This window comes from Dryobates pubescens, chromosome 4 (assembly GCF_014839835.1).
Source record: "Dryobates pubescens isolate bDryPub1 chromosome 4, bDryPub1.pri, whole genome shotgun sequence".
NCBI classification, from domain to species: domain Eukaryota; kingdom Metazoa; phylum Chordata; class Aves; order Piciformes; family Picidae; genus Dryobates; species Dryobates pubescens.
Genome location: NC_071615.1, coordinates 2,924,085 through 2,951,673, shown reverse-complemented (window position 1 = coordinate 2,951,673; position 27,589 = coordinate 2,924,085). Strand labels below are relative to the sequence as shown.

General features: G+C 50.2%; 1 protein-coding gene across 1 annotated transcript in view; it reads right to left on the bottom strand.

The window, feature by feature from the left end:
* The window catches only part of RNF216 (ring finger protein 216), a 71,725-nt gene extending 57,142 nt beyond the window's left edge, over window positions 1-14,583 (bottom strand). The window contains exons 1-7 of the mRNA XM_009896913.2: window positions 14,462-14,583; window positions 12,714-12,847; window positions 10,831-11,685; window positions 8,249-8,325; window positions 3,606-3,708; window positions 2,262-2,426; window positions 111-225 (exon numbers count right to left, since the gene is read on the bottom strand). Of these exons, the coding sequence (XP_009895215.1) occupies window positions 111-225; window positions 2,262-2,426; window positions 3,606-3,708; window positions 8,249-8,325; window positions 10,831-11,685; window positions 12,714-12,847; window positions 14,462-14,528 (1,516 nt within the window). The 5' untranslated portion in view covers window positions 14,529-14,583. The remainder of the gene's footprint in view (window positions 1-110; window positions 226-2,261; window positions 2,427-3,605; window positions 3,709-8,248; window positions 8,326-10,830; window positions 11,686-12,713; window positions 12,848-14,461) is intronic.
* Between the last annotated feature and the right edge of the window lie 13,006 nt (window positions 14,584-27,589).

Below are 27,589 nucleotides of genomic sequence, written 5' to 3'. Positions count from 1 at the left end.
CAAAGCTGGTTTGGGACCACCTCCCTTTTAAGAGAAAACCTTTCTGCTGCAAGCCAGCTCTGCCCACCACAGTAATGCAGAAAGCACCAACCATACAGCTTGGTATTTACCTTGCTCAAACTTGAAGTCTATATATGAATACTGATTCATTTCTTTCCTCCTTTTTCGTTTCCCACTGGTTTCAGGAGACAGCTCCTGCCATTTTTTGATAGCATCTGAAAAGGCCTAGAAAACAATGAGACAGACTTAAACCCTGTCTGCTCCTGGAAGGAAGCAGAAGCTGCACAATACTTCAAACTGAAGCACACTGCAAACCCAGAAAGCCAAACACCCCACAGAGAGGCAAATAAACCTCTCCCCTTTCATAGAATCAAACCAGGTTGGAAGAGCCCTCCAAGATCATCCAGTCCAACCTATCACCCAGCCCTAGCCAATCAACTACACCATGGCACTAAATGACCTCATGCAGGCTTTTCTTGAAGATCTTCAGGGATGGCAACTCCACCACCTCCCTGGGCAGCACATTCCAATGGCAAATCACTCTCCCTGTGGAGAACTTCTTCCTAATACCCAGCCTGAACCTCCTCTGGCACAGCTTGAGACTGTGTCCCCTCTTTCTGTTGCTGGTTGCCTAGAGGAAGAGACTGACCCCCACCTGGCTACAACCTCCCTTCAAGTAGTTGTAGACAGCAATGAGGTCTTCTCTGAGCCTCCTCTTCTCCAGGCTAAGCAACCCCAGCTCAGCTCCCTCAGCCTCTCCTCACAGGGCTGTGTTGCAGACCCCTCACCAGTTTCATTGCCCTTCTCTGGACACATTCCAGTACCTCAACATCTCTCTTGAACTGAGCAGCCCAGAAGTGGACACAGTACTCAGGGTGTGGCCTGACCAGTGGTGAGTACAGGGGGAGAATAACCTCCCTTGTCCTGCTGGCCACACTACTCCTGATCCAGGCCAGGATGCCATTGGCTCTCCTGGCCACCTGGGCACAGTGCTGGTTCTCCCCTTGTTGCTTCATGTACTCATAAAGCAACCCTTCCATAAAACCAAAATAGCTGACCAACACTTCACAGCCCTCCAGCTATTAACTCTACAACAGCTGGTGTCCACTGCTGCTGCAGAGCTGGCTGGGGGTGTTGGGGTTTTACTTTAGAAAAGAAATGAAGTTCAACTACTTAGCACTCAAGCAAGTGAAGAGACAGTCAGGCTTTGGTTAAGCCATTGAATGGTTTGGGTTGGAAGGGACCTCCAAAGGTCATCCAGTCCACCCTCCCCCTGCAGCCAGCAGGAACATCCTCCACTAGATCAGGGTGCTCAGAGCCTTGTTGAACCTGAGCTTCAATATCTCCAGGGGTGGGACCTTAACCACCTCTCTGGGCAACCAGTTCCAGCGTTGCACCACCCTCATGGAGCAGAACTTGTTCCTAACATTCAATCTAAATTAGAGAGGAGTAGATTTCAAACCACTGCCCCTTGTCCTATCACTGCAGGCCTTTGGAAACAGTCCCTCTGCAGCCTTCTCATAAGCCTCCTTCAGGTACTGGAAGGTCCCAGTTAGGTCTCTCTGGAGCCTTCTCTTCTCCAGGCTGAACAAGCCCAGCTCCCTCAGCCTGTCCTTGCAGCAGAGGTGCTCCAACCCCCTGATCATTTTCATGGCCCTGTTCTGGAACCACTCCTGGAATAGCAGAGAAATAAACTGCTCAAGCAGGAGGAGAATATCAAAGGAGCAGATCCAGGTCAAAAGCTTGAGGCCACATTTACATTCAGTTTGCTGATCCTTAAGCCAAGTGCCTTTGCAGCTCTGTTTCAGTGAACCTCTTCTATGATGGATAAAAGACTCATTCCACAAGCCATAACAATAAACAGGAGAGTGAGACTTGGCCTTCTTTTCAATCACATGCAGTCAGTTAACTAGCAGCACTTAAATGTTTTAAGACTTAGCTCAGTGTCTAAGCTTTATGGACAATAACCACACTTCAGCTGCCATGGACAGGAACACTCCTCAGTTTAATGCATCACCTGCCATCAGCTAGCTGGGGGTTCCCTATTAGAGAAAACAAAACCTTCCTGCAGCATTCTGGCTGCCCAATAAGTTTTGCAAGTCTCTACTAAATGGATTCATACTTCTCACAAGGAAAGGAAGGATATTAAAGGCCCCACAGCCACGTGCCAGTAGATGGTCCAGTAGGCAAAAGCCATTGCCCTGCTCTCCACAGACACAGAAGATAACCCCAGGAAGGAAAACAGAGTTGAACTGGAGAACCTTTCGTGTGATTGCATAGTGTCCCTTGAGTTCATGCAGTGCCCACTTAATGTCTTGGCTGCTCAGCATTTTGAAGTCTGCCATGAGGAGGTCAGCTGCCTGGATAAAGCACCGCTGATCAAGTGGGGTGAGTTTGGAGAAGTCAAAGTAGTCCACTTTAGGCACCTAAGGAGACAGGGTGAAAGACAGGAAGTATCTCTTTAGATATATAAATACACACAAGACCATCCCAAGCCATGCTGTCAGCAATCAGCACCTTCTGCATGGCCACCAAAAGCCAGGTTACATGGCACCCAGCCTGAGCACCTCTCTAACCACAGGCTCAGAGCACAGGCTGGGTGTAAGTCAGAGAATTGTTAAGGTTGGAAGGGACCTCAAGGATCAGGCAGTTCCAAACCCTCTGCCATGGGCAGGAACACCTCACACTAGAGCAGGTTGCTCAGAGCCACATCCAGCCTGGCCTTAAAGACCTCCGGCATGAGGCTTCCACCACCTCCCTGGGCAACCTGTGCCAGTGTCTCACCACCCTCATGGGGAACAACTTCTTCCTAACATCCAATCTGAATCTACCCACATCTAGTTTTCCTCCATTCCCCCCAGTCCTATCACGCCCTGACACCCTCAAAAGTCCCTCCCCAGCATTCTTATAGGCCCCCTTAAGGCCTGAAGGCCTTTGTGTTTGTGTGGGTAACCTACCCTGAGCTGCACCTCAGCCCAGCATTTAAGGATACATAAGGCAGCGAGGAGAGGACGCAGTTCAGTTCTAGGAAGGTTGGCTCAAGGTTGAGAGATGCTTCCAAGAATAAAAAGAGGCATTCAGCATTTCTCTCACAGGCCACACAAAGCTACTGCAGACTCAGAGCAGCTCTGAGAGAAGTTGTTTGGGGCTTGTTTTTTTTTTTTGTCAAGCCAATTTTAAAATCAATCAATGAAACCAAGAAGCTGTGAGAACATTTGCAGCCAGGAGGCTGACAGGCAATGCCTAAAGGCCACCCAAGAGAGACCTGAGTGTTGAGTCTGCTTCATGTGACAGAAGGACCAGGGAATTTTCGTCTCAGTTATCAAAATGAGCACTTCAGAGGCAGGCAGGGCAGAAGGTCTTGCTGAAGGCAAAAGTGCAGCTGTGCCACAGCAGAGCAGGAAAGTTTTGGAAGTCTGCTTGCAAGCAACTAACTATTGCTGCTTAATGCCACCTTAAATGTACCCAGAGGCCCTCCTACAAAAGGCAGGGGTCAACCAAGCACTCTACAAACGTGCACTGGCAGAACCAGACATCCAAAGCTCCACTCAGGTTGCACAGCCTGGGAGGAGAGGCATGCTGGAGATGAGGACACTCTCACTTGCCTTTGTCTCATCTTGGCTGGAAAGCAGGCTGCTGCTGGGATTCAATACCACTCTGCCTTCCTTCTTTGGGTAATCTGGATTTTCCAGAAGAAAGTTACAAAGTCTGAAAAGATAAACATAGGCAGTTCAGGGTTTGGGAGCTCAGGCTGTCCAGTTTTTAGTATCCCACTTTATGAGGTTAGGCAGGAAAGTCACAGCATACCCCTGTAAGAACCAAAGGAGGTCCCAGACCCAGAGCAAGCTGCAAGCAAAAGAGTGAGAAGGAAGTAAAGAATGAGTGGCTGTAAGACTGCAGAAGGAGAAGCAAGAAGATTTTGTCTTTTAACAATTGCATTCATAGACAAGAAGCTTCTAAGGGTGAGCTGCTAACCAACCTACATCTCCCCATGCCAGAGGTGAGCAGTCAGGCTTCCTGCCCCACCCTGTAAAGTGGGACCTCCTTTGAGCACGTGGCAAATCCTGCATGACTCAAAGTTAAGGTGCACTAACCTTCTGCTACTCTGGAGTTACCATTCTGAAGAGCATACAAGGGGGAACAGTCACCACATGAGCAGCACTAATTGAAACCCAGCTGTCATCTGCTGGGGCCAGCACCGATGCAAAAAGCAGCACACAAACTCCTACAAAGGTCCAGGAAAGGATGAAGTCTTCCCCAGGAAAAGATTACAGATTTGATTCTGAATTAAAGCCTCCAGTCCTTAAAGCCTGGGTGAGGCACTTAGTGCCATGGTCTGACTGATTGGCTAGGGCTGGGTAATAGGTTGGCCTGGGTGACCTTGGAGGTCTCTTCCAATCTGGCTGATTCCATGATTAATCTACTTCCAGAGTAGAGAGAAACATGTTTAAAAGGTGTTTACATCCAACAGCTGCTGTTGAGTAACAGGTTTCCTTGTAATAAAGCTTGCAATCACCCCAGCACTGTCCAGCTTCCACTACAAACTGCTTCAGCTTTTAGAAAGGTAGTAAAAAATGCTGGGAAAACCCAAAGCCTACTAGCCTGCAAATGCAGCATGGCTGAGGTCTGACCACAAACAAGCCTAAGTGTCAGGTAAATTTAGTATGGCTGAGCTTTTCAGATTAGGAAAGGCTCTAGCAACAGCTTCAGAATACTCTGTTGCTGAGATCCACAAATAACATGTCCAGAGAAGGGCAACAAAGCTTCTGAAGGGTTTGGGGCACAGCCCTGGGAGAGAGGCTGAGGGAGCTGGGGTTGCTTAGCCTGGAGAAGAGGAGGCTCAGGGGAGACTTTCTTGCTGTCTACAACTACCTGAAGGGAGGTTGTAGCCAGCTGGGGGTTGGTCTCTTCTCCCAGGCACTCAGCACCAGAACAAGAGGACACAGTCTCAAGCTGCACCAGGGGAAGTTTAGGCTGGATGTGAGGAAGAAATTCTTCTCAGAAAGAGAGATTGGCCATTGGAATGGGCTGCCCAGGGAGGTGGTGGAGTCACCATCCCTGGAAGTCCTTAAGAAGAGACTGGATGAGGCTCTTGGTGCCATGGTTTAGTTGATTACAAGTTGAGCACAAGCCCTGTGAGGAGAGGCTGAGGGAGCTGGGATTGTTTAGCCCGAAGAAGAGAAGGATCAGGGGTGACCTCATTGACCTCTACAACTACCTGAAAGGAGGCTGTAGCCAGGAAGGGGTTGGTCTCTTCTCCCAGGCACCCAGCACCAGAACAAGAGGACACAGTCTCAAGCTGTGCCAGGGGAAGTTTAGGCTGGAGGTGAGGAGAAAGTTCTTCCCAGAGAGAGTTGTTAGCCATTGGAATGTGCTGCCCAGGGAGGTGGTGGAGTCACCATCCCTGGAGGTGTTCAAGAGGAGATTGGATGTGGCACTTGGTGCCATGGTCTAGCCGTGAGGTCTGTCGAGACAGGTTGGACTCGATGATCCTTGGGGGTCTCTTCCAACCTTAGTGATACTGTGATTAGATGGTGTTGGGTGGTAGGCTGGCCTCGATGATTGCAAAGGGTCTTTTCCAACCTGGTTAATTCTATTCTACTCCTGAGAAGCCCTCTTGAAAGGGAAGCTTGCTGTAGGCTTGGCTGAATGAGACTCTCGCAGCTCATTCTCAAGCGGCACTAACCAGCTGCACTAAGCCTGGTCAAGCCACATCAGCTGGTCCTCAGTTTCCCCAGCCACAGAATAATTTCCTCCTGAAAGGAGCTAGGACAAGCAATTAACATTTGTAAAAGGGCTTGAGTGAGAAGGTGCTAGGTTGCAGCAAAGAAATAATTGCAGCTAATTTACATTCCTGATGTCAGAAATCAGTTCCTAATTAAGAAATCCGAGCTGGCTGGAAGCATTAACCCGCTATCAAGGCGTGATTACTTTAGCCCTCCTTTCACATTCAAGGCATTTCTTTTCTGTTTAATCAGGTACTGCCACACTGAGCTAGAAGCTTTTGACCGAGTGTGAATGCTTCTGCACACAAAAGCCTGAATAGATGATACCCTGCTAAGAGGAGCTCCCACATCTTATCTTTCACGTCAGCTGAAAGTTTGAAGACCATCATTTCCAAACAAGGAAATATCCCGGCCCCTGAGCGTTTAATAGCTTCCAGCCCTCCCCCCTCCGGCCCTTTTGTCCGAGGTAACCCTTTTTAAGGCAACAAAACAAACTTCAAGGAGCTCAAAGCGCTGCGGCTTCAAGCGGCAAGGGCTGGAACTATTCTGCCTGTTGCCATTCAGGGCCCAGGCTTCGCGGAGATGTTAACCTCCGGCGGCTGGCAATTGGTTAAGTGGGTCCCAGAGCGCAAGGCAGGCACACACTCGCCGCGCTCTTCATCAATATCTGCGCCACGGGACACGGAGCCGGTGAAAAGCCTCAGCCCTGCCCAAACCCAGCCACCCTTACTTATTATCTCTCAAGCCTGATTCAGCTTGACGTGCCACAGAGATCAAAGAGAGCCTGCCGGCGAGGCTGAGCGGGGCTCTGACCCGTTGGGTCCCACACAAAAGGTGCAGTGACAACTCAAAAGATAGTTTGGTTAAAGGAATAAAAATATGGAGAAGGAATCTTTATCATCCAGTAAGTGGGGAATGCACCACTGAGCAGACACTGTAGATGGCCCACAAGGAAGCCTGGAAGCACCTTTTCATCTCACAATGGGAGAGAAGAGATTTGGGGGAGCAAAAAGGGAAGGAACCCATTAAGCCTGAGAGAAGCCCCTAGCGGGACTTAATTCTGTCAGGCTTTGCTGAATCCCCACAGGACACAATACCAATGTGGGAGAGGGTCCCTGCAGCCAGATGCTTGATTTCAACAGCCCAGCTGCCCTGGGGAATGGCCTTCTCCACTCTCCATGCAGCCACTCTCTGTCCACCTGAGGTGCAGCAAGAATGTGGCACAGGCACTTGCAAATCGCTCTGGTGTTGACCACACCACCACTGTGGGGAGAGCCCTTTGGAAAGGCAAGAAAGAAGTTAGAGGCTGATGACTTCCTCACCAAGGGTTCCTGCTTTGGGGACATGACTTCACATCATAGGCAAAAGCATCAGAAGAGGAAATTTAGGCCCCAATGGGTGGGATCACCCTAAATTCCTTGCCAGTTAACTCTTGTATGACCCAAGGATTAATTCTAAGCCTCACACACTTACATACTGCTCAGTTAGTGCCCCAGTTAACTGGGAAAGGCATTGGATTCATACAAGACAGAGGGAATACTCTGGCAACTAACACCTATTCTTCATTCTTGTATCACATAACTAATTTTACCATGTTTGGGATAGTGGTGACAGGTGCAGAGAGAAAGACAGGGCAGACACATCACAAGTGATTTACTTCAAACCACTCTCCCCTCCGTGCTGCTGGAGCCAACACACACAGGCTTCACTCTCCAGCTGTGCCAGCTTTGCCCAGAAGGGCAGGGAGATGATGCAACTACTTATCAATAAGGTTAGTGACTTCAAAGCTTTTGATTCTAACCCAGAGATACCGAGCATGACGAACACCAAGGTGTTCTTGAGCTACTAGGAAAGCAACAGCCATGCATGTTGATTTTCCACTCCTTTTATTACCCTTCTTGGCTCATGTTTCTGCTCAGCTTGACCCAAATCAGTCCCTCAACAAACATCTAGAATCAATCCTACCAGCCCTTAAATGTTTGCTCTAGTCTAGCTGCAAAAAGTGATGTGAGAGAACTCAAACAGTACTGCTGCTGCTTGATTAAGTGAAGAGGATAAAAGCCAACATGCTGGTACTAAATAGAGGTGTCTAACAGGTCAGCTGTACCTGGAAAAAGCCAGAAGCCAGTGAAATGAAGAGGTAGGAAACCATTTCTTCAACTCAAAACTCATCAACCCACCCCTCTTGGTGTATTTTAAAGAAGCAGACCTCAACATCTTCATCCTGATGCTCACCCTTTCAAGCACCCTAGTAATGGTTAAGAGGAAGCTACATGTAGTATCTTTAAGCATCGAGTGATCTTAAAGGCCAAGAAGCTACACAACACAACATCAGCATTAGAGAGGATTTAAGAAGTACTCTATCAGAATAGAAAAGCTTCTCTGCTCTCTGGCACTATCAATGCAGTGCTGACTCAGCCTGCACATGCTCTACAGCAGCATCAGTAGCAGGCTGGGGAGTGGAGATGTGACTGCAGCCAGGCTGCTGGGTGATACACCCTGGCTCTCAGCTCTGTACTTACACATTTAAGTCATTGCAGTTCTTGATGCTGATCAGCTCTTCAATATATTCCTTCCTCACATCTGGGAATCTTGCTTCCTACAGTAGGAAAAGCTAAAGGTTACACAGGTATTAGAGGAGCTGTGTAGCACAAACTAGCAACAGCACCAAAGACAAAGCTTTAGAGGTGACTGTCTAGCATGCTCCTGAGGCAAGGGCCAAAGTGGATTTCAGGAGACCATTTTCATCCATCCAGTCTGCACACTGCAAGCTGCTGGGTGTCCTTTGCTCCACAGGATGAGTGCTAGCAGCTCTCACAAGAGTCTGGGTAGTGGTGCGAGTGGCCACGAGCAACCGGCCTGACAAGGGCATCAGGCTGGATGGAAACAGGAGAGGCAGCTAGGTATGATCTACAACAAAACAAAAGCTAATATTTACCTTCAGACAGAAGGGTAAGGAGTTCCAGATTGTGTGCTGAAAGACAACATTCCAAAGCAAAAGGGAATAAAAACCAACCCAACACCACCTACCCCCACCCAGAGCACCCAGACAAGGGCAACGAGCTCACAACAGCCAACAAACCACTGCTGGCATTGCTGTGAAAGCTCTTCCAGCATCAACCACAGAGCAAAGAGCTCCCTTTGGTGCTCTCCTGCTGGGTTTCTGCACAGGCACTGCAGCTGATGGCACCACACAGTATTCTGCTTTTCAGGACTGGACTGTCAAAGAACCCTGGCAGTGCAGAAGTGACAAACCAAGTCACTGATCAACAAGGTCTTCCCTTTGGAAAGAACTGAGTTCTGCTGGGCTGCTACCACTTTCCCCAGAGAGAATCAGATTTGGGATGTGGAAGGCAGACTTGGAGGGGATAGAGTGGGCACAGAGGAACCAAATGAGGTTCAACAAGGACAAGTGCAGGGTCCTGCATCTGGGGAGGAATAATAAATTGCACCAGTACAGGCTGGAGAGCAGCCCCCTGGAGAGGGACCTGGGAGTGCTGGTGGATAACAAGTTATCCATGGGACAGCAATGTGCCCTGGTGGCCAAGAAGGCCAATGGGATCCTGGGGTGCAGAGGAGTGTGTCCAGCAGATCCAGGGAGGTTCTCCTCCCCCTCTACTCTGCCCTGGTGAGACCACACCTGGAATATTGCATCCAGTCCTGGGCTCCCCAGTTCAAGAGGGACAGGGATCTGCCGGAGAGAGTCCAGCGGAGGGCAACAAGGATGATCAGGGGACTGGAGCACTGCCTGGGGAGGAGAGGTTGAGGGACCTGGGGCTTATTAGTCTGAAAGAGAGAAGACTTAGAAGGGATTTCATAAATATCTGAGGGCTGGGGGGCAGGAGGGAGGGGACAGGCTCTGCTCACTTGCTCCCTGGGGTAGGACAAGGAGCAGTGGATGGAAGCTGCAGCACAGGAGGTTCCACCTCAACACAAGGGGGAACTTCTCTACTGCAAGGGTCACAGAGCACTGGAGCAGGCTGCCCAGAGAGGTTGTGGAGTCTCCTTCTCTGGAGAGACTTTCAAGGCCTGTCTGGATGTGTTCCTCTGTGACCTGAGCTAGATTGTATGCTCCTGCTCTGGCTGGGGGGTTGGACTCAATCTTTGGGTCCTTTCTAACCCCTGACATCCTGTGAGTGAGGTATGTGTTAAGATACAGATGCAGTAAAACACTTGTTTGCATGATTTCATAAGGCATCAATAGAGACCCCTCCTCCCTAGCAATGAGGGGAGGAATGTGCACTGCACAGGAAAATTAGAGCTGTGAAGTATCAGCATATTTTTGTTTTGTTGTTTTAAATGCACATTATCTTCTCTGAGCTGCTGAATACACTGATGGTTAAGGAGTACCCTTCTTAGAGGTGGGTCAGCTCTTGCAGCTAGTGTTCCTCATGCTAAGCTTCAAACAGAGTCAAAGGGGAGTGTGTGGAGCTAGCTACACAAGTCTTTACACTGCTCACTCTTATCCAGTAACCCCTCAGTGCTGCTCCTTGGAAATCCACACTGAGAGGGCAGCCATTGCCCCTGACCACCACAGTGGCCTTAACGTGGCCATGGACCAAACTGCTTTAGGAGGGCCAGCAGAAAGCAGCCATGGCTTGCAGCCATGTGTCTCTAAGCCTTCTCTACTCTACCCTACCCTCTGACCTTCTGTCAGTGTTTAGTGCCTCAGTTTTGTTTGTTTAGCTCTACATCCATTCCCAATCCAGCTCTACAGAGCTGGGTTAGGAATCAGCCAGACAAACAAAGCAGCAGACCCGAGGGGGCAGTAGCCTTTAGGGGAACAGACCCAGGTCCTTTCACCTCTCTGTGCCCTTCAGATCCTGCAATCAGGTGTGCTCAACCTTTCTGGCCAAGAGTCCAGCCCAAACCAAACAGTGCCCTTGACATTCACATCCTCTCACCACTTCTGCCATAGTGCTGGGATCAGTCTTTCAAACTAGGCATCTCCAAGACAGTTCACTGCATGCTTCTCATCTGTTGCATTAGCTGAGTCTCAGTCAAAACAAAGAGAAATTGCAGCTGAAGTCAAGAGGGTTGTGCTTTGGGCATGTGAAACACTAGCAAAGCCTGTCTGAGAAGAGCATGCACACTGCATACTTACTGTCTCTCTGATGAGCAGCAAAGTGAGGTCCTGGTCCTCCCCAGCAGCTCCTTGTTCTGGCACATTACTAGAGCCAAGCTCATGAGAGTCCTGTGCAGGGAATGCAGGCCCTGGCTGCTCATTGTCTATCACTGCCTGCTGACCTGTTTCTTCTGGTGGATGTGCTGGCTGGGGTGAAGCAGGACCTGGAATCCCATCCTGCTGTGGTTCTGGGCGAGGGAAGGCCGGCCCAGGAGCCTCCTCTCCATACGCCCTCAAAGCTCCAGGGTCTGCTTCAGGTTGGCCTTGCTGAGGAGCACAGACATTTGCTACAGTATGTGGCTCACCTTCCAGCAGCTGGAAGGCTGGGTGAGCCAGCTGGCTGTTCCCCTGGATTTCCTGGTCTGTGGTAGTTGGAGCTATTCCTTTGAGGTTTTGCTCTGGCTTTAATTCCCCTCCTTCCCACCCCTGGGCTTCCACTTTTTCTTCCTGTGGTGGTGGCAGGTCTGCATCCTCCAGACTAATAATGTCTCTGTCAAATACAGGCTGTGCACTTGTCTTTATTGCTGGAAGCAAACTTGGGCCAGGCTTCTGCTTAGTTGTAGGTTCAAAACTGGGGTCATTAAGCTCAGATGACCCAGGCTGCAGTAAGGCAACATTCTTATTCCCATCCCTGCTTGGTCCAGCACCGCTCTCCACCATGTGATTACACTGATCTCCCTGGCACAGCACAGTTGAGATCTTCTCCTGCAGATTTATGCTCCTTGAGGGCTCCATAGCACTTTTAGATCCTCCTTCTCCCACAGCATTTGCACGCTGCCACTGAGCAGCAGGTCTGATGACATTGGGACGCAGAAGCTGCTGATGCTTTGGGGTCTGACAAAGAAAACAGACAAGAGTAAGGCAGGAAGGAGTTTCTGTCTGCCTGTCAGAAGCCTTGCTCCAGATATCTTTTGCAGCTAATCAAATTTCTGATGGGAAACAGATGAAAAGTCTGTTTAGCAAGGTGCTGAACAAGGCACAAAGCCGCAGCCCGCAGAACCTTTGGTTCACTGAACTCCATTCTCAGTGCTAAGAGAATGTTTGGCAGAGCTGGGGATGCACAGGACTTGCAGACTGCAATAACTTCCTGAGCTCACCTCAGTCCCCACTTTCCTCCCACTAAATTGTCTGGGAAGGAGGAACTGACAGAATGTTTGCATTCCCACCCACTGATCTAAATGGGCAGGAACCAAAGCTCAAAACATTTATCTCTGGCCTTGGTTTTGCCAACGGAGGCCAAATATCCTATGCTACTGCTTTCAGTTAAGAAGCAGAAGGCCTTACAACCCATTTTCTCAATGCCTCTGGCCACTTTAACAGGTAAGTGGAATAGATTCTTACTATAGCTTAGTTATGGAATTAGACACTTCATCAGGGTCAGCTAAAGCCTTTGCTCCTCCTCTGCGTGACTGCTTGGGCCACTGAAAGGAGATTTCTTCTTACCAGGTGGGATGGCTTTGGAAAACTGCAAAGATGTCAGTGTCTGTCCCAGCCCAACAAGGCACCAAGAGGCACAGAAGCAGCATAGAAGGCCAAAGAAGGCATGTTGTGAAGACCTGCCTTCTAGGGAACATCAGTCAAGTCCTCTTACAAAGCATTCCACCTCTCTGGACTGACATGGAGAACGTGGAAGCTACAGCCTTTGTTAGGGAGAACTTGAAATACATCTAGTATAAGAGTATGGTTCTCCCCTCCTGTGCCCCAAACATGACTACACTCTTCACACCACACACACAGTGTCACATCAACGTTCATTTCAGACATGCTGAGACAATTGCTCTAACTGGGCAGGACTCTCCGAGGAACACAGCAGATGTTTGCACGAGTTGGCCACAAAGGCAAGTGTAAGAGTGAAAAGTTACCTCTATCAAGATGACTACATCATCTTCCTCTTCCTCAGGCTGCTGCTCCACTGGTGCTTCCAGCAGCAAAGGCAATTCTTCATCTGAGGAGTCTGATATCATGATATGGCCTTCGTCCCTACGGTTCACCCGGTCTGCAGGGAAGTGAAGTCGGCAGTTTGCTAAAGGTAAATAACTGCAGGCACAGAGCACAGGCACAGAAGCACCTGGAGAAGCAGTCTTCACATTTGCATTGCAGCAAGAGGGAAGAAGCACTCTGAGGTCACTGGTTCCTCTGCAATTTACTGTGACAGCCACTCCTACCTCCCTCAGACCTCCAGCACAAAGCACAGCTCACCACGATGGCACGTGCAGGAAACTCACCGACACTTAGGTAGAGATCCTTGGAACTGTAGAACGGTTTGGGGTGGAAGGGACCTTAAAGATCATCTAGTTTCAACCTCCTGTCATGATCAGGGATACCTCCTACTGGACCAAGCTGCTCAAGGCTCCATTTGAGAGCCCCAACTGGCCCCCAGATCACAGTATCACAGTGATCCTTCTAGCCCAAGCTTCAGCCCCAGCTCCTTCTAAGCCCAAGCTTCAGCCCCAGCTCCTTCTAAGCCCAAGCTTCAGCCCCAGCTCCTTCTAAGCCCAAGCTTCAGCCCCAGCTCCTTCTAAGCCCAAGCTTTAGCCCCAGCTCCTTCTAAGCCCAAGCTTTAGCCCCAGCTCCTTCTAAGCCCAAGCTTCAGCCCCAGCTCCTTCTAAGCCCAAGCTTCAGCCCCAGCTCCTTCTAAGCCCAAGCTTCAGCCCCAGCTCCTTCTAAGCCCAAGCTTCAGCCCCAGCTCCTTCTAAGCCCAAGCTTCAGCCCCAGCTCCTTCTAAACCCAAGCTTCAGCCCCAGCTCCTTCTAGCCCAAGCTTCCAAGCTGCTGAAAAATTATTCTGAACCCATGTACAGAGTGCTTTGTAATTTCTGCAGAGAGGTCTTGGACTTTTCAGCATTTCAGGGATGATGTGCTTCCTTCTATTGATGTACAGTGCATTCTAGAGGAGAGATAAGGTTCCCTGTGCAATTCAGCCTCTTTGCAAGACTGAGATAGGTCCCCTGGCTGCAGGTGAAGAAGATACCCTGCTATTAGGTGACTACCTTGTCCCTCAAGGCTGTAAAGAGTAGAACACAGATGCTGCTGGAACTCAGGAGACACTCCAGCCAGAAAGAGGGGATTTCTGCACTGCAGGGACAGCACACAACCATGCTTTCCCTATGACCTTACACACTTCAGCTTATGCTTTAGCCTGAGCATCCACAAGTACTCATTTATTACTCCTCAGGCACACACAGAGAGCACCATTTGAAGGCCACTCTCGGAGGAACAGGTGCAAAGGTGCACAGCCCTGCGAGGACAGGAATGCAGAACCAGCCCACAAGGTCCCCAGAAGGGTGGAACACTACAGGCCCCTCAGATCTGCTGAAATACCTCTGCAGGATTCTATGATTCTGTGGTGTTGCCAAGAAGTTAGCAAACTGCCTCAAGGCAGCACGATGCGAGAAAGGCAAGAGTCAAATATTTTGCATGTCAGCATAAAAAGAGAGAATCTTCTGTGGGTGGCTGTGAAGGAAGTGTAAGAGAGCAGTGCATAACATGGCAAAGCAGACCACCAAGCAGGCTGCCATTGAGAGAACTCCTGCAAGTGTAGCACCATGGATCCTGCTGCTTGCAAGCAGAGCTCTGGCCAGCGTGGGGAGCGGGCACCAGGGGCTGCTCACCTTTCCCCCGGTGGCTGCGGAAGCTCTGCAGGTTGATCACTTCTTCATTTCCACCTCTCTCTGCCATTTTAAACAACTCTCCCCTGCAGTGTCAGCACCTGGGCATGGCCAGGCAGGCTCACATGAGCAACTAGAAGACAAAATCAAAACAGGAGAGAGTGAGGAGAGACTCAGCAACACCCTAGCTGGACTTTCCCCAAGACTAAGCCACTAAATCCTTTCGGGGTTCTCCTGGCTCCCCCCAGAACAGTCTCTCCATGAGGATAATTCTTCCAACCAACTTGTCAGTGCCTAAAAGCAGACAGGTTTATGTCACCTTTTGTTCTGACAGTTAAGACAGTCAAATGAAGAGTGCAATCAGGCCCCAGAGGCCTCTCTGAGAGGACATAAGAAACAAAGCAGCTATGGAATCACAGAAAGGGGAGGGAGGAGAAGATGCAACTCTGTCCAGCCAGGACTCAGACTCCCAGATGTGGAATTTCCTGTTTCAAGTCGAAAACCTGAGGCCTCAGCTCACATAGTGGTGTTTCTGCCACCATCTACTGGTGAAGGGAACAAGAGCCACTTGCCTGAGCTGCCACAGGACAATGCTGTAAACCCACACCTCATAGGTGCCAGCTGATACCACTACAACGCTCCCCTGCTGCACTTGTGGTGTGACTTCATGGCATTAAAGTGCTGAACCAAGGCAAACAGCTGATATCCTGGGTCAGCCCAGGCACCCCAGCTGTTAAGCTGAATCATGAAGTGAGTCATACTGACATGGAGACACCAGCATCACACCCTGGATTCTCTCATTCATGTGCCACCAAGCTGAGGCACAACTTCAGAGGGACCAGAGACGCTTGGAGCTCACTCCCACGACATCCATGCTGCTGTCTCCCCAGAAGGAAGCTGCACTCCTGGCAGGGCAGTGTGCAAGGGCTTTGTGCCTGTACTGTCAGGCATCACAGAGCAAGCCACATGTACAGAACACTTGATTGCCACTAGCTGCCATGTTAAAGAATAGACTTCCCTGATTTATGACACATTCCCTCCTCAGTGAGGGTTTGGCACCAGCTCCAGGATGCCCCAACCTGCTCTCAAACCAAAGAGAGAGCAAAACAGCCACCAGGCTCCTTCACAGGACTAAGCTTTTGGGACCAAAATTTGCTACCCCCTCAGCTGTTCTCAGGTACAATGAGTCAGCTGGAGGCTCCTGAGCAGCATTAGGAGTCCAGAGGAATCACTGCAACCTGAACAGTAGGTTTCCATTTTATGTCCTGTCAGCTCAGAGCTCTCCAGTGCTGCCACCACAGAGTGGCTGAATACATAGGGGAACCCTGAGCACAAGTTGATCACTGGCAGGAGAAAGGAGGTCTTTTTATGAAGAAATGTTCATCTCCTCATCAGAGCACCAAGGACTCTGTATCATTAAACATTTACTGATGCAGTTGGAAGAAGATGGTGGCTGAGCTGTAAAATCCTGTTTGCTAGTACACAAGAGCAGCATAAATTCCTCCTCAGTATTTCTACTTAGCCTCCTCTGCAGGGAGCAGGATTTGCAGCTAGGACAGCAAGATGAAGAAACCAGTTCAGATGCATGCCAGCTACTCATATCTATAGCCCCCCAAGGAACCAATCATTACCAGCTTCAAAATATTTGAATGCAGGACAACAATAATGAAACTCAGTGTGATTTAGCAGCTACAGGAGCCAGAAGCCCAGGCTCATTTCACAGAAAGCACACACTGCATGGCACACCAAGAGCTGGCTGCTCTGGGGCAGGAGTCCTCCCTCCTCCTGCAGAGCAGCCTGCACAGACAAGGACCACAGCCCTGCTCTGCAGGCACTGGGATAAGCAAGGAGTTTTCCTGTGTGCAGGATGCTTGCTCAGCCCACACAGAGGCTGCCACCAGCAGGGCTTGGTGTCCCAACCAGCCTTCTCCACAGGGAACCATCAAGGGCTCCAAGGCTTGGCTACCTGAAGGGTGGTTGTAGCCAGGAGGGGGTTGGTCTCTTTTCCCAGGCAACCAGCACCAGAACAAGAGGACACAGTCTCAAGCTGCACCAGGGGAAGTTTAGGCTGGAGGTGAGGAGAAAGTTCTTCACTGAGAGAGTTGTTAGCCACTGGAATGTGCTGCCCAGGGAGGTGGTGGAGTCACCATCCCTGGAGGTGCTCCAGAGGGGATTGGATGTGGCACTTGGTGCCATGGTCTAGTGGGCATGAGGTCTTGGGCAACAGGTTGGACTTGATGATCCTTGAGGTCTTTCCCAGCCTTGTTGATTCTATGGTTCTGCACACAGCCACACTCACCTGGCCCCAGCACTAGTGATGGTCCACATCTGGCTGGGACAGGGGGGAAGGGAACTGCAGAGGCCTCTTCTAAGCAGTGTTACCACAGACATGCAGCTACCCCTGTGTTTGAGGCCTGGCACCTCAGCAGCACACCCAGTTTCCAGTAAGCAGCTCCAGCAGCATCAAGGGCACAGTGATGCTTTGAAAACACTTCAAAAGCAAGACCTGGTTCTTCAGCTTCTGCCTTATAAGCAAGAAGAAATAAATCTTACTTCTTTGCCAGAGTGGCAGGGAAGTGCTGTTCTCATCACTGCAGACAGGTGCTGGAGCCACAGCTCAGCTGCTGGGTCACCTGGTGAAATCTCTGGGGTTTGTAAAGGTCATATCCCCAAGTTACAGTTACTGCTACTCCTGAACAGCTACCAACTAGCCCTGCAGAGCCTTTCCCCAGCCTTGGCCCTCTCAGCACTTCAGAAAACAGGATCAGCCAGCTTCCTGCAATTCAAAATATGGAGCAATGGGAAGCACAGACAGCACCTGTGTGGCCAAGGCCACCAAGCAGGCCAGAGGCAAAGCCAGGAGGGCACCCAGGCCACTTCACAACGTGTACCCATGCCAACCACTTCTGCTATCCATCTGGTCCCACTGAGGACTCCTTGCACCAACCAACAGACCCCACATAGCTAACATCCATCTTGCCTTGGGTACCTTCACACAGACTCAGGCCCAACAGAGAAACCTCCTGGCAAGCAAAAAGGCAAAGGATGACACAGCCTGGCTGAGGAGGAACAAGGACATTCATGAAAGCTACAAATCAGTGCTCACTGCATCAAGTGGTGTGGACAGAGGCTAGGCAGGTGTCTGCTCAGCTTCTCTGAGCTAAGCTCCATGGCTTGGCTATTTCTCCCCTCAGGAGGCATGCAATGTGTTAGCAGAGCTGGGAGCACATGCCTGGGTCTACACCACAAATGCTGGGGCACAGCCAACAAAAGAATCTTCTCCCAAATAGCTCCAGTGGTGCATTGCCCAAAGCTGGCTAAACCACAGCTGTGCACACCCAAGACCAAGGGGTGAGCCACAAGACTAACATTAAGAACCTGCTCTCTAGAGGCAGCTCTGGTTCCTGTAGAGAGGAACTTGCACACTTCAGCCTTGAGCATCATGAAGGAGGTGCAGGGAATGATCTGCAATGAAATGTGGGAGAAGAGAGTGTCTCCCCAGCTGTGTAAGGAAGATGTGCACAAATCACCACACAAACTGGTGGTGGTTTGAAAGCAGGATTGGCATAAAGAGCATTAACAGTAATACACAGCCAAGGAAGCACCACTACCACCACCAAATCCCAAGTCTGTTAAGAGCCAGCAATGCACCACTTCTCTGCTTCAAAACAGGCTGCATAAAAGGCCAAGCAGCTTAATAAAGCACTGCTTTGAGGGTTAGAGTAAAGCTTCCACCAAGAGCTAGCAGTTCATTTTGTCAATACTCAATACAGAGCTTAAGTTTAAACAAAGATCTATAAGCACAGGCCAGTTCCATCTAGTGGCATGAGCAGGAAGTTTATTCATGTTTATTATAGCACTAGGGCCTCCAGGAATGTGAAGTAACAAGATCAGAGCCACCCTGGGGTCTTGCCCTACATAAACAACACAATAAAAAGCAAGGAAGACAGATAGAAAGGAGATGCCTCACACTACCCCAGTGATTTCTGTGCCTATTTATAGGTGGAGAATAAGGCTACCTATAACCAAGCTCTAACAGGACCATCAGCTTTTGTGCAGTACAGTCAAGGACAGGATACCAAAGGTGTTTGAAAGGAAACAGACCTGGCAGCAGACAGAGGCACACTTTGGAAGCTTCTCCCCTCCCTCCTCTCTCCACTCCAGTACACCAAGCTGGACAAATACCCACATGGCACCACTCAGCAAGACCCCAAAGCCACCCTGCCAGCATAGTGAAGACAATGCTGAAGAGGGGGAGTCCCAGATCTCCTCTCCATTTCCCATGTTGCTCCATGTGTTCATGACTCTGAGCATCCAAACTGTTTCCCTGCACAGGCAATAAAACCCTCCCTGATAATGTTTTCCCTACAGCGACTTGAGAGGAGAGCAACTCACTAACAGAACAGCTACTGGGGTGGGGAATAAGTAGGTAAATGAATGTCAGAGGCCACCAGGGACTTGTGCAACCATTCTCTGAACTGACCAGAGCTCAGACTGACAGCTGAGGTCACACATGCTTTCTGAACAAGCCTCAGCATCATCTACAAAACCGCTGGTCCCAGCTGCTGCTACGAGCTAACGGATCAGGAGCTAAGAGGCAGTGCAGGAGCACACAGGCTGCTTACACAAGGGTTTCTTAGTTATGGTGAGGGTGCTGGAGCAGGCTGCCCAGAGAGGTTGTAGAGCCTCCTTCTCTGGAGGCTTTCACAACCTGCCTGGATGCATTCCTGTGTGGTCTGCCCTGCTTTGACAAGGGAGTTGGACTAGACAACCTCTGAACTGTGGTTCCATAACCCATTCAAAATCCCTGCTACCACCACATCACATATTTTTAGCCTAACCCTAAAAATAGCAAGCAGGGGGGACTGTGCATATATTTAAACTCCCAGTGTGTGTGGGTGTTCTGGGCTGCAGTTAATTGGAGCAGAACTCAAATTCACTCCCTCCACCAGCTCACGTTCGTGCTGCAGCGAGCATCTTCAGACAGCGCTGGGATGCAAAGCGACGGAGGGAGACACCCTCCCCACCACCCCATCCCAGGCACATGTAATCTATTTCCCCACACACACACACTACTTAGAGCACTTGAAATCTTGAACTCCCACACAGCCAGGATGGGACTAGTCTCAGAGTGCTCTTTCCTGGCTCTAGCTCAAGGCAACATGACTAGACAGAAAGCACCGCAGGGAGGTAGGAAGAGAAATCCCAACCGAATGGGGGGGTGGGGGTGGGGGGGAAAAAAGAGCAACTTGAAAGAGATGTCAGCAACATCAAATCATTGTGTGTTTTAGCCTCTCCCCCATACTGCAACACCAGTGTTGCTCACCTACACTGACAGCAGAGCATCAACTCCCACTTTGTGCCTGCGGGCAGCAAATGTGTCTGCTGGTAGCCTGCGAGCAAGGTGAATCTCTGACTCTTTTCAAGCTGTTAAAACAAAGAGAAGCTGCTTAAATAATGCATGGCTTGTGACAACCAGCAAAATGAAAAGCTAAAAATTCCACCCTTAAAAAAAACCCCACCCCAACCCAACCCCCCAAAAAAGGCAAAGCACACCAGAAGGGAAATAAAGCAGCTCCGACTTGACTGCCAAGCACTCCACTGAATCATTTCAAAGGGCTCATGATTTGCTGGGGGCTGCTCCTTCTAGCATTCACTTAGCAAAAGCAGGGAGAGATTAGCAGTGGTGGATTGTGGTAAGTGGCATCAATCCCAACTGAAAATGAGAGCTCCCCTGATCATCAGCCCAGCAAGAACTGCTCCACACAACCACCCTGGTCTGCTGTGCACCAGGAGCACCACGCTGCGCCAAGGAGTAAGGCCAGAGGTTAAAGGGGGGGGACCTGCTGCAGGGCTTCTACCCAGAGGCCTGCCCACAGCTCTGGGAGAAGAGAGAAACCACAGCAAAACAAAAGCATTGGGCCCTGCCCAAAAGCCTTTCCTCTGGCCTCCTGAAGAGAGGAGTGTGTGGGCAGGGGCTGGCAGGCAGGCACACCTGGTTTCCAGCAGCAGCTTGGCTTGCTAAGAAAATGATGGATTAACAGAGGATGAGCTACATCTGTGTCACTGCTCCAGCCCAATGACAACTGCTTAGTCAGGAGCAATTAAGAGAGATTTTCAGGGATTACTTGGGTTCAAATCCCTATCTAGACTGCCCCATTTTACAAGTCAACTTAGGGCTCACAGGAAGCATCTCAACTGTCTGCATATCACAAGCCTTCTAATCAGCCTCACTTGGAGCTCCTCATCCCATCCAGGTGACAGTATCACTTCAGATGTGGCTTTCAATACCCAAGCTCCATTTTCATTGCATCTATTACCACAACATCCAGGAGGAGGCAAATCTCTCCAGCTGTGTCTTATTCACCTCCCAGCTGGCCACCTGCAATGATTCCAGTTCCCCTGACCAAAAGCCATCTCTATGCTCTGGGAGCTCTTCTCTAACAACCAAGATGACTCTGAAACAGATGGAGTGGTCTTCCAGAAATGGGCAACTAGTAACTCAACTCAACTGAAGGTTTCTGGTGTCTTCAAGCTATTCCTTGATGACATTTCACTGCCTCCCCATGACCCTCATCAGTCTCCTGCTAAATAAGGGGGCTCCCTATCACCACATCTCTCTGATCAGCATGAGACTGAGGCTTTTGATGCATGGGGAAAAACCACCCTGCACAAGAGATAGGAGAGCTCTGGATCAGTCATTTCTCTGCTCTGTTAGATTGAGCCCTGGAAAAAAAAAAAAAGACTTAAAATGGCAAAGTCTGGTTAGAAAGAGTTAATGCCATTGCCTTGAGCACTTCACTTTTAAGAGCAAAGGGAAAACTCAAGGCTTTGAGGGAAGAGGCAGCTCTGCAGTTAGCTCCTGCAAAGGTATTCCTCTGCCTGCCTCGGATTCCTGGCACGTGTGAGATCAGTCAGTGCAATCCCCCAAATCCAAACCCTCCTCCTCTCACATCACCCAGGCATGGGCTTGGCATTTTGTGGCCTTCCAGTGTCTGAAAGGGGCTACAAGAAAGCTGGGGAGGGACTTTTGAGGGTGTCAGGGAGTGATAGGACTGGGGAGAATGGAACAAAAACTAGAAATGGGTAGATTCAGATTGGATGTTAGGAAGAAGTTCTTCCCTTGAGGGTGGTGAGAGACTGGCACAGGTTGCCCAGGGAGGTGGTAGAAGCCTGGAGGTTTTGAAGGCCAGGCTGGATGTGGCTGTGAGCAACCTGCTGCAGTGTGGGGTGTCCCTGCCCATGGCAGGGGGGTTGGAACTGGCTGATCCTTGAGGTCCCTTCCAACCCTACCAATTCTCTGACTCCATCTGCAATACATCCACCAGCAGCTCAGCCCTTTGCTGGGGCAGCACACACAAACCCACCCTCTGTGGGCTCGCAGCTTATCTCCCAAACCATCACTTTAAAGAACTGTTTTGTTCTGATTTTGTGGCATAAGGGTGGGGACAAAAGGAAGGGCATGTGGAACCCTGCAGCTTGCAGCTTTGCTGCTGCCACAGCGAGTTTTACTTCCAGCTTTCTTGCCCTGAACTCATCTGTTTCCCAAGAGGAGGGGGCAGAGGCTGCTTCCTCCAAGTGGCACTGTTACTGAAGGCACTGGTGCCTGGAAGAGCTGGACTCTACATCCTGCCATGGGCTGCACATACCTGCCACTGCTCTACATAACATTGCTTGCAGCTGCCTTCTCTTCCCCATCAACTCAACAGCCATGCAGAAAAGAACAAGGGAGATGCCCTGTGTGCCCCAGGATGTACATGAGAGTGCTCCTCCTCACTTGTACTTCACAGAGCTCTCCAGGGGAAAGGACACAGCATTTCCTCTCTAAATCCTTAGTAGAGTCCCCCCATCCCTTCCTTTTTTCTTTCCTTTAAGAGATCCTGAATGTCACCTTTAAAAGGTGTAACAAAGAAACCAAGCACAACCTTTTCAGAAGCTATTTAACAAGTCGAATACACTTCTACAGGAGCCTTCAGGTGATCCTCTTGGCACCATTTTTCACTGGAGAGGACATAAAGAAATGAAGAAGCTTAAGGTTGCTGGTTAGAATAACCTCAGGCCAGGCTGTGGCACTGACCCTCACACAGAGGAGCAACCAGCTCTGCTTACAGCCCCCTTTGCAGGGACCACTGGGAGCAGGAAGAGCAGCCAGGCTGCACTCAACCAGCACACTGCTATTAAAAGCAGCAGCAAGGGACTAACCAGACCAAAGACAGAGGGTTGGAAGCACAAAGACTCCTTTTCAGTTGCAGTAACAGCCAGAAGACTTTAAAACTCACACAGGATTGATAGGTTACAATGGCAGCCAAGATGTTAACACCACTGCCTAGCAGATCAGCTCTGGAAACAACCATCCAAGCTGCACTGGGGAAGTTGTGTTCCAGGGGAAAAGAACAGAAATCATACTACATCACCAGGAGCAAAAGTGGGGAGGGGATTTTAAACACTGTTTTATACAGAATCATTGAATCAATAAGGTTGGAAAAGACCTCAGAGATCATCAAGTCCAGCTGTGACAGTTTTAGGCAAAGGCTCCACACCACATCATCAACCTGTCACCCAACACCTCATGACTAACTAAACCACGGCTTCAAGAGCCACTTCCAATCCCTTTTAGAACACCTCCAGACACGGTGACTCCACCACCTCCCTGGGCAGCACATTCCAATGGCCAATTACTCTCTCTGGAAGAACTTTCTCCTCACCTCCAGCCTAAACTTCCCCTGGCACAGCTTGAGACTGTGTCCTCTTGTTCTGGTGCTGGTTGCCTGGGAGAAGAGACCAACCTCTGCCTGGCTACAACCTCCCTTCAGGGAGTTGGAGAGAGCAATAAGGTGTCCCCAGAGCCTCCTCTTCTCCAGGCTAAGGAACCCCAGCTCCCTCAGCATCTCCTCATAGGGCTTGTGCTTGAGCACACCTCACCACATTTCAGAGCTGCTGACAATACAAAAGTGAGGACTTGACCTTGAGGTGACACAGAAGGGGTGGGGGGAAACCAAACCCACCTTGGCTTGTGGCTGTAGCCCATCTTAGCCAAAAGGAAGCTTTCTGTGTCGATCTGCACTGAGTTAAAAGCTTGCTGCCAACCCCCCTAGGTGTGACACAGCCCAGAATCAGGGACCTCCAGGAAGAATGACTTCCTAGGTCACACACTCTGGCTATTCTGGCTGGACCCTTTGGGGTTTTTTAAGCCATAATTTTAAAGGTCAGAGGCCAGAAGCTGTGGCTTCAGGTTAAGAAGGGTTTCACTGCAACACCTGCTTCAGACAGGCTCCCACACCCCAGCTTGTCATCTCCCCTGCCATGGGGCTCCACCAGCTTTTGTTACAGCTCTGGAAAGAAATGCCCTGGAAAACTTCTGGCAGGCACTTTCCCTCCTCACACCATGGCATTAAGTGGGAGAACAGAAGGAAGATGCTAAAAGAAACTGCAAGAAGGGGAAAGACCTTCAACTGCAGCCTAACAGTTGACACTGTGCAGCCACAGCGGATACCCAACCAGCACTCAGAGTGTCTCTGCTCCTAGGCCAGGATCACACAATCACAGGCTGGGCTGGGTGGGCAAGTCTGTCCCCAGCTTTCTTGGAGGCCCCTTTAAGTACTAAAAGGTCTCCCTGGAGCCTTCTCCAGGCTGAACAACCCCAACTGGTTCAGAGTGTCCTTACAGCAGAGGCGCTTCAGGACTCTGATGAGTTCTGTGGCCTCCTCTGGACCCACTCCAACAGGTCCAGGCCAAAGATCAAGTGCTGCCTTTGCAAGGTGCTTTTACACACTCAACTGAAGGGCTTAAATAAGCTTAAGAGCCAGCTTAGAGGCATCTGGAGCCAACAGGGCAAGTTCACTCTGAGGCAAAATGAGCCTTAAAAGGCCTTATGTGCCAAGAGCAAAATACCGGTAGGCACCACGTAAGGCACATACAGTATCTGAGTACCCTTCCCATGCTCTGCATCCATTCCTGCTGGAAAAAGAACCAAAAGCTGCCCAGTGTACCCAAAGTCTGCTGCATCCACTACTTTCTTTACTAGGAGGGTGGTGAGACACTGGAATGGGTCACCCAGAGCAGCTGTGGAAGCCTCATCCCCGCAAGTTTTTAACACCAGGCTGGATGAGGCCTTGAGCAACCTGGTCCAGTGGGAGGTGTCCCTGTCCATAGCAGGTGGGCTTGGAACTAGATGATCTTTGGTGTCCCTTCCAGCTCAAGCCACCTATGAACTTGTGGTGGGTTGAAATTCCACCCCCCACACCCCTCCAAGCATTAACTTTGCCAGACCAGCCGAGTTGGGAGCAAATGGAAGCTGTATTTACAGGCAAAGGTACACTCCACAATGAAATGCAATGGATACATACAAAATATACAACATTTACAGGTATTTGCAATTAACAGACAGCACAAGAATCCCCCTGGTCAAAGACCAGGGGAAGCTACTACCTTCTCCTTCCCTGCCTCCCCTCTACCCCCCTGTACAAAAGGGAGAAGAGAAAGGAGCAGAGAAGTTCATACCAAAGCAACACAGCCAAGGTCAAGCAGAAGCAGGTTAGTATCCCTCCAGTGAAGAAGTGAGAAGAGAAATTGTTTTGGTACAACCACTCTAAGTTCCTTATCTCTCCCATGAGATTGTTTAGAATGATCTTGATTTTCCTTCTCACACCCAAGAGGGATTTATTTACATTTTACTACTTTCCTGGTCGAGATCTGGGGACAATTTTACAGGCACAGCCTAAAACTCCCACAGAACTCCCCCTGAAGATCAGTGCCATCCCCTCAGTTTAGGAGAGATGTTGAGTTGCTGGAAGGTGTCCTGAGAAGGGCAACAAAGCTGGGGAGGGGTCTGGAGCACAGCCCTGTGAGGAGAGGCTGAGGGAGCTGGGGTTGCTTAGCCTGGAGAAGAGGAGGCTCTGGGGAGACCTCATTGCTGTCTACAGCTACCTGAAGGGAGGTTGTAGCCAGGAGGGGGCTGGTCTCTTCTCCCAGGCAACCAGCACCAGAACAAGAGGACACAGTCTCAAGCTGTGCCAGGGGAGGTTTAGGCTGGATGTTAGGAAGAAGTCCTTCACAGAGAGATTGGCCATTGGAATGTGCTGCCCAGGGAGGTGGTGGAGTCACCATCACTGGAAGTGTGTAAGAGAAGACTGGATGAGGCCCTTGGTGCCATGGTTTAGTTGATCAGATGGTGCTGGGTGATAGGTTGGACTTGATGATCTCGAAGGTCTTTTCCAGCCTGGTTAACTCTATTCTATTCCCACTGCTGAGGGCCTGCAGATCACCAGCTGCTTCCAGATTCTCAAGGCAGCCATCGACTGCTTTTGTAAACCTGGACTTGGTTCCCTCTGCAGCCACGTGTTAGCCTTGTGCCCAACAGATCCCAGCCTGGAACCCAGGGCAGCCTTCCAGGCTCATGTCCAGTCTGACTTCATCCACACCACGTGGCAGGCTTTGAGCACAGTGTGTTAAAATAGCAGGAAAGCAAAGAGGTTGTATTTGAGGTAAGCACATCCCTGCATCAGAACTGAAACCAGTGAGATCACAGCCACCTTTAGAGGCCCTCCATATTCAGCCCTATTCTTTCCTCAGCCACAAATCAGTGAGCTATCAGCTGGCCAGCTAAAAAGCAGGGAAAGCAGAGCTGCATATTCACCCTCCAGGTCCACAGCCCTGTAGATTTAGGAAACCTCAAGGCACCTAACGCTTTCCCCCCCGAGGAACATAAATATTTGGCATCTGCAAGCCTCCAAAACCACTACAGGCCACAGCAAAGAGGTTACCCAGGCTGCAGGCAAGCCCTTTGCTGAGGCCATGGCTGTTTGCAGGCTGCAGAGCTGCATGCCTGCCCCTTCCTCACCGCAGTCCAACGCTGCTGAAGCCTTCCCGTGGCAGCATACAAATTCTTCTCCTGGGGGTTGCAACAGTGCAACATTAAACAGATTATTTAACCACCTGGGATGGAGGGTCAGGAAAAGCAGCCACAAACTGCTAGACCAACACAAACCCAGGAAGCTGAGGAGCACTCCTGGGGCGGTGCTGGAGTCAGAGGTGCGCTCCAGCTAGCCCGTGCTCGTCGTGGCTGATCCAAGGGCACCTCCCAGTTTATACACAATGGAGCCTGCTCCACTACAATAGGATTCCGGTTCCACACTGTGGAGGGAGGACATGAACTCTTTACCCCAGCCAATGGATCTTGCCAGTCATCTTCATCTGCAGCTGGAGAGCCTAGCAGCAGGGGAGGTGTGGAACGCCCTGCGCCGCCGCTTCCTGCGAGGGAGAGAGAGCTTCTTTTCCTGCCTCCCCATTATGCTGCTGCTGTCATCTCCCTTAAATTGCATTACCACGCACCACAGCCAGAGCAGGGAGAGGAGGGAAGCCTTCCAGGCAGCTCTGCTGCAGGCAGCTGTCAACATCACTGCCCCTTTCACTCTGCCATCCCATTGTAACACCTTCAGCCGACCGCGTTTTGTACTTGCCGGGGGTATGTGGCTGTCTCTTTGCTACCAGCCTCCAGCTACCTCCAAGCAAAACTGATCTGCAAGCAGCAGAGGTTGGGAGAGGATGGGAGAGGTTTCCCATCCCCTCCCTCCCTCCAAGACAAAAATGCAGCACGTCTTTGGGATGATATTTGGAAGTCAGAGTGTAAATCTGCTCCCAACTCTGGTTTTCCAAAGGCTGCCAAAAAGCCAACTGCTCTCTGCCCTCCTCCACTTGAGAGCCAGCAACAACAGTGTCCCCAGCTGGGTAAGAGCGTGTCAGTATTGACAAGGCAGTGCAAGAGCCTTGTGCCAGACATGCTTTAGACAAAATGCATTGCTTGTAGCCATTTTCCATCCAAACAAAGCTTGCAGTTAGTACAAACCCTGATCACCTTATACTACAGAGCATGCTATCACATGATGCCTCTACAGATCTTGTCCAAATGTTTATCTAAATAATGCAAACAGTGGCCTGGCCTCTTTACAGAGGTGAGCAGACTCAATGTGAGCAACACAGCACTTGTCCTCAGAAGCCAACCGAACACATTTCAGGTCACCCTGACACCTACATACACTCCTAGATGTATTTCACCTCATCAACTTCGCTGCTTGTTACGAAGACAGCCTCCAAAAGACACCCTGTGGCCAGACCAGCACCACAGGCAGCAGC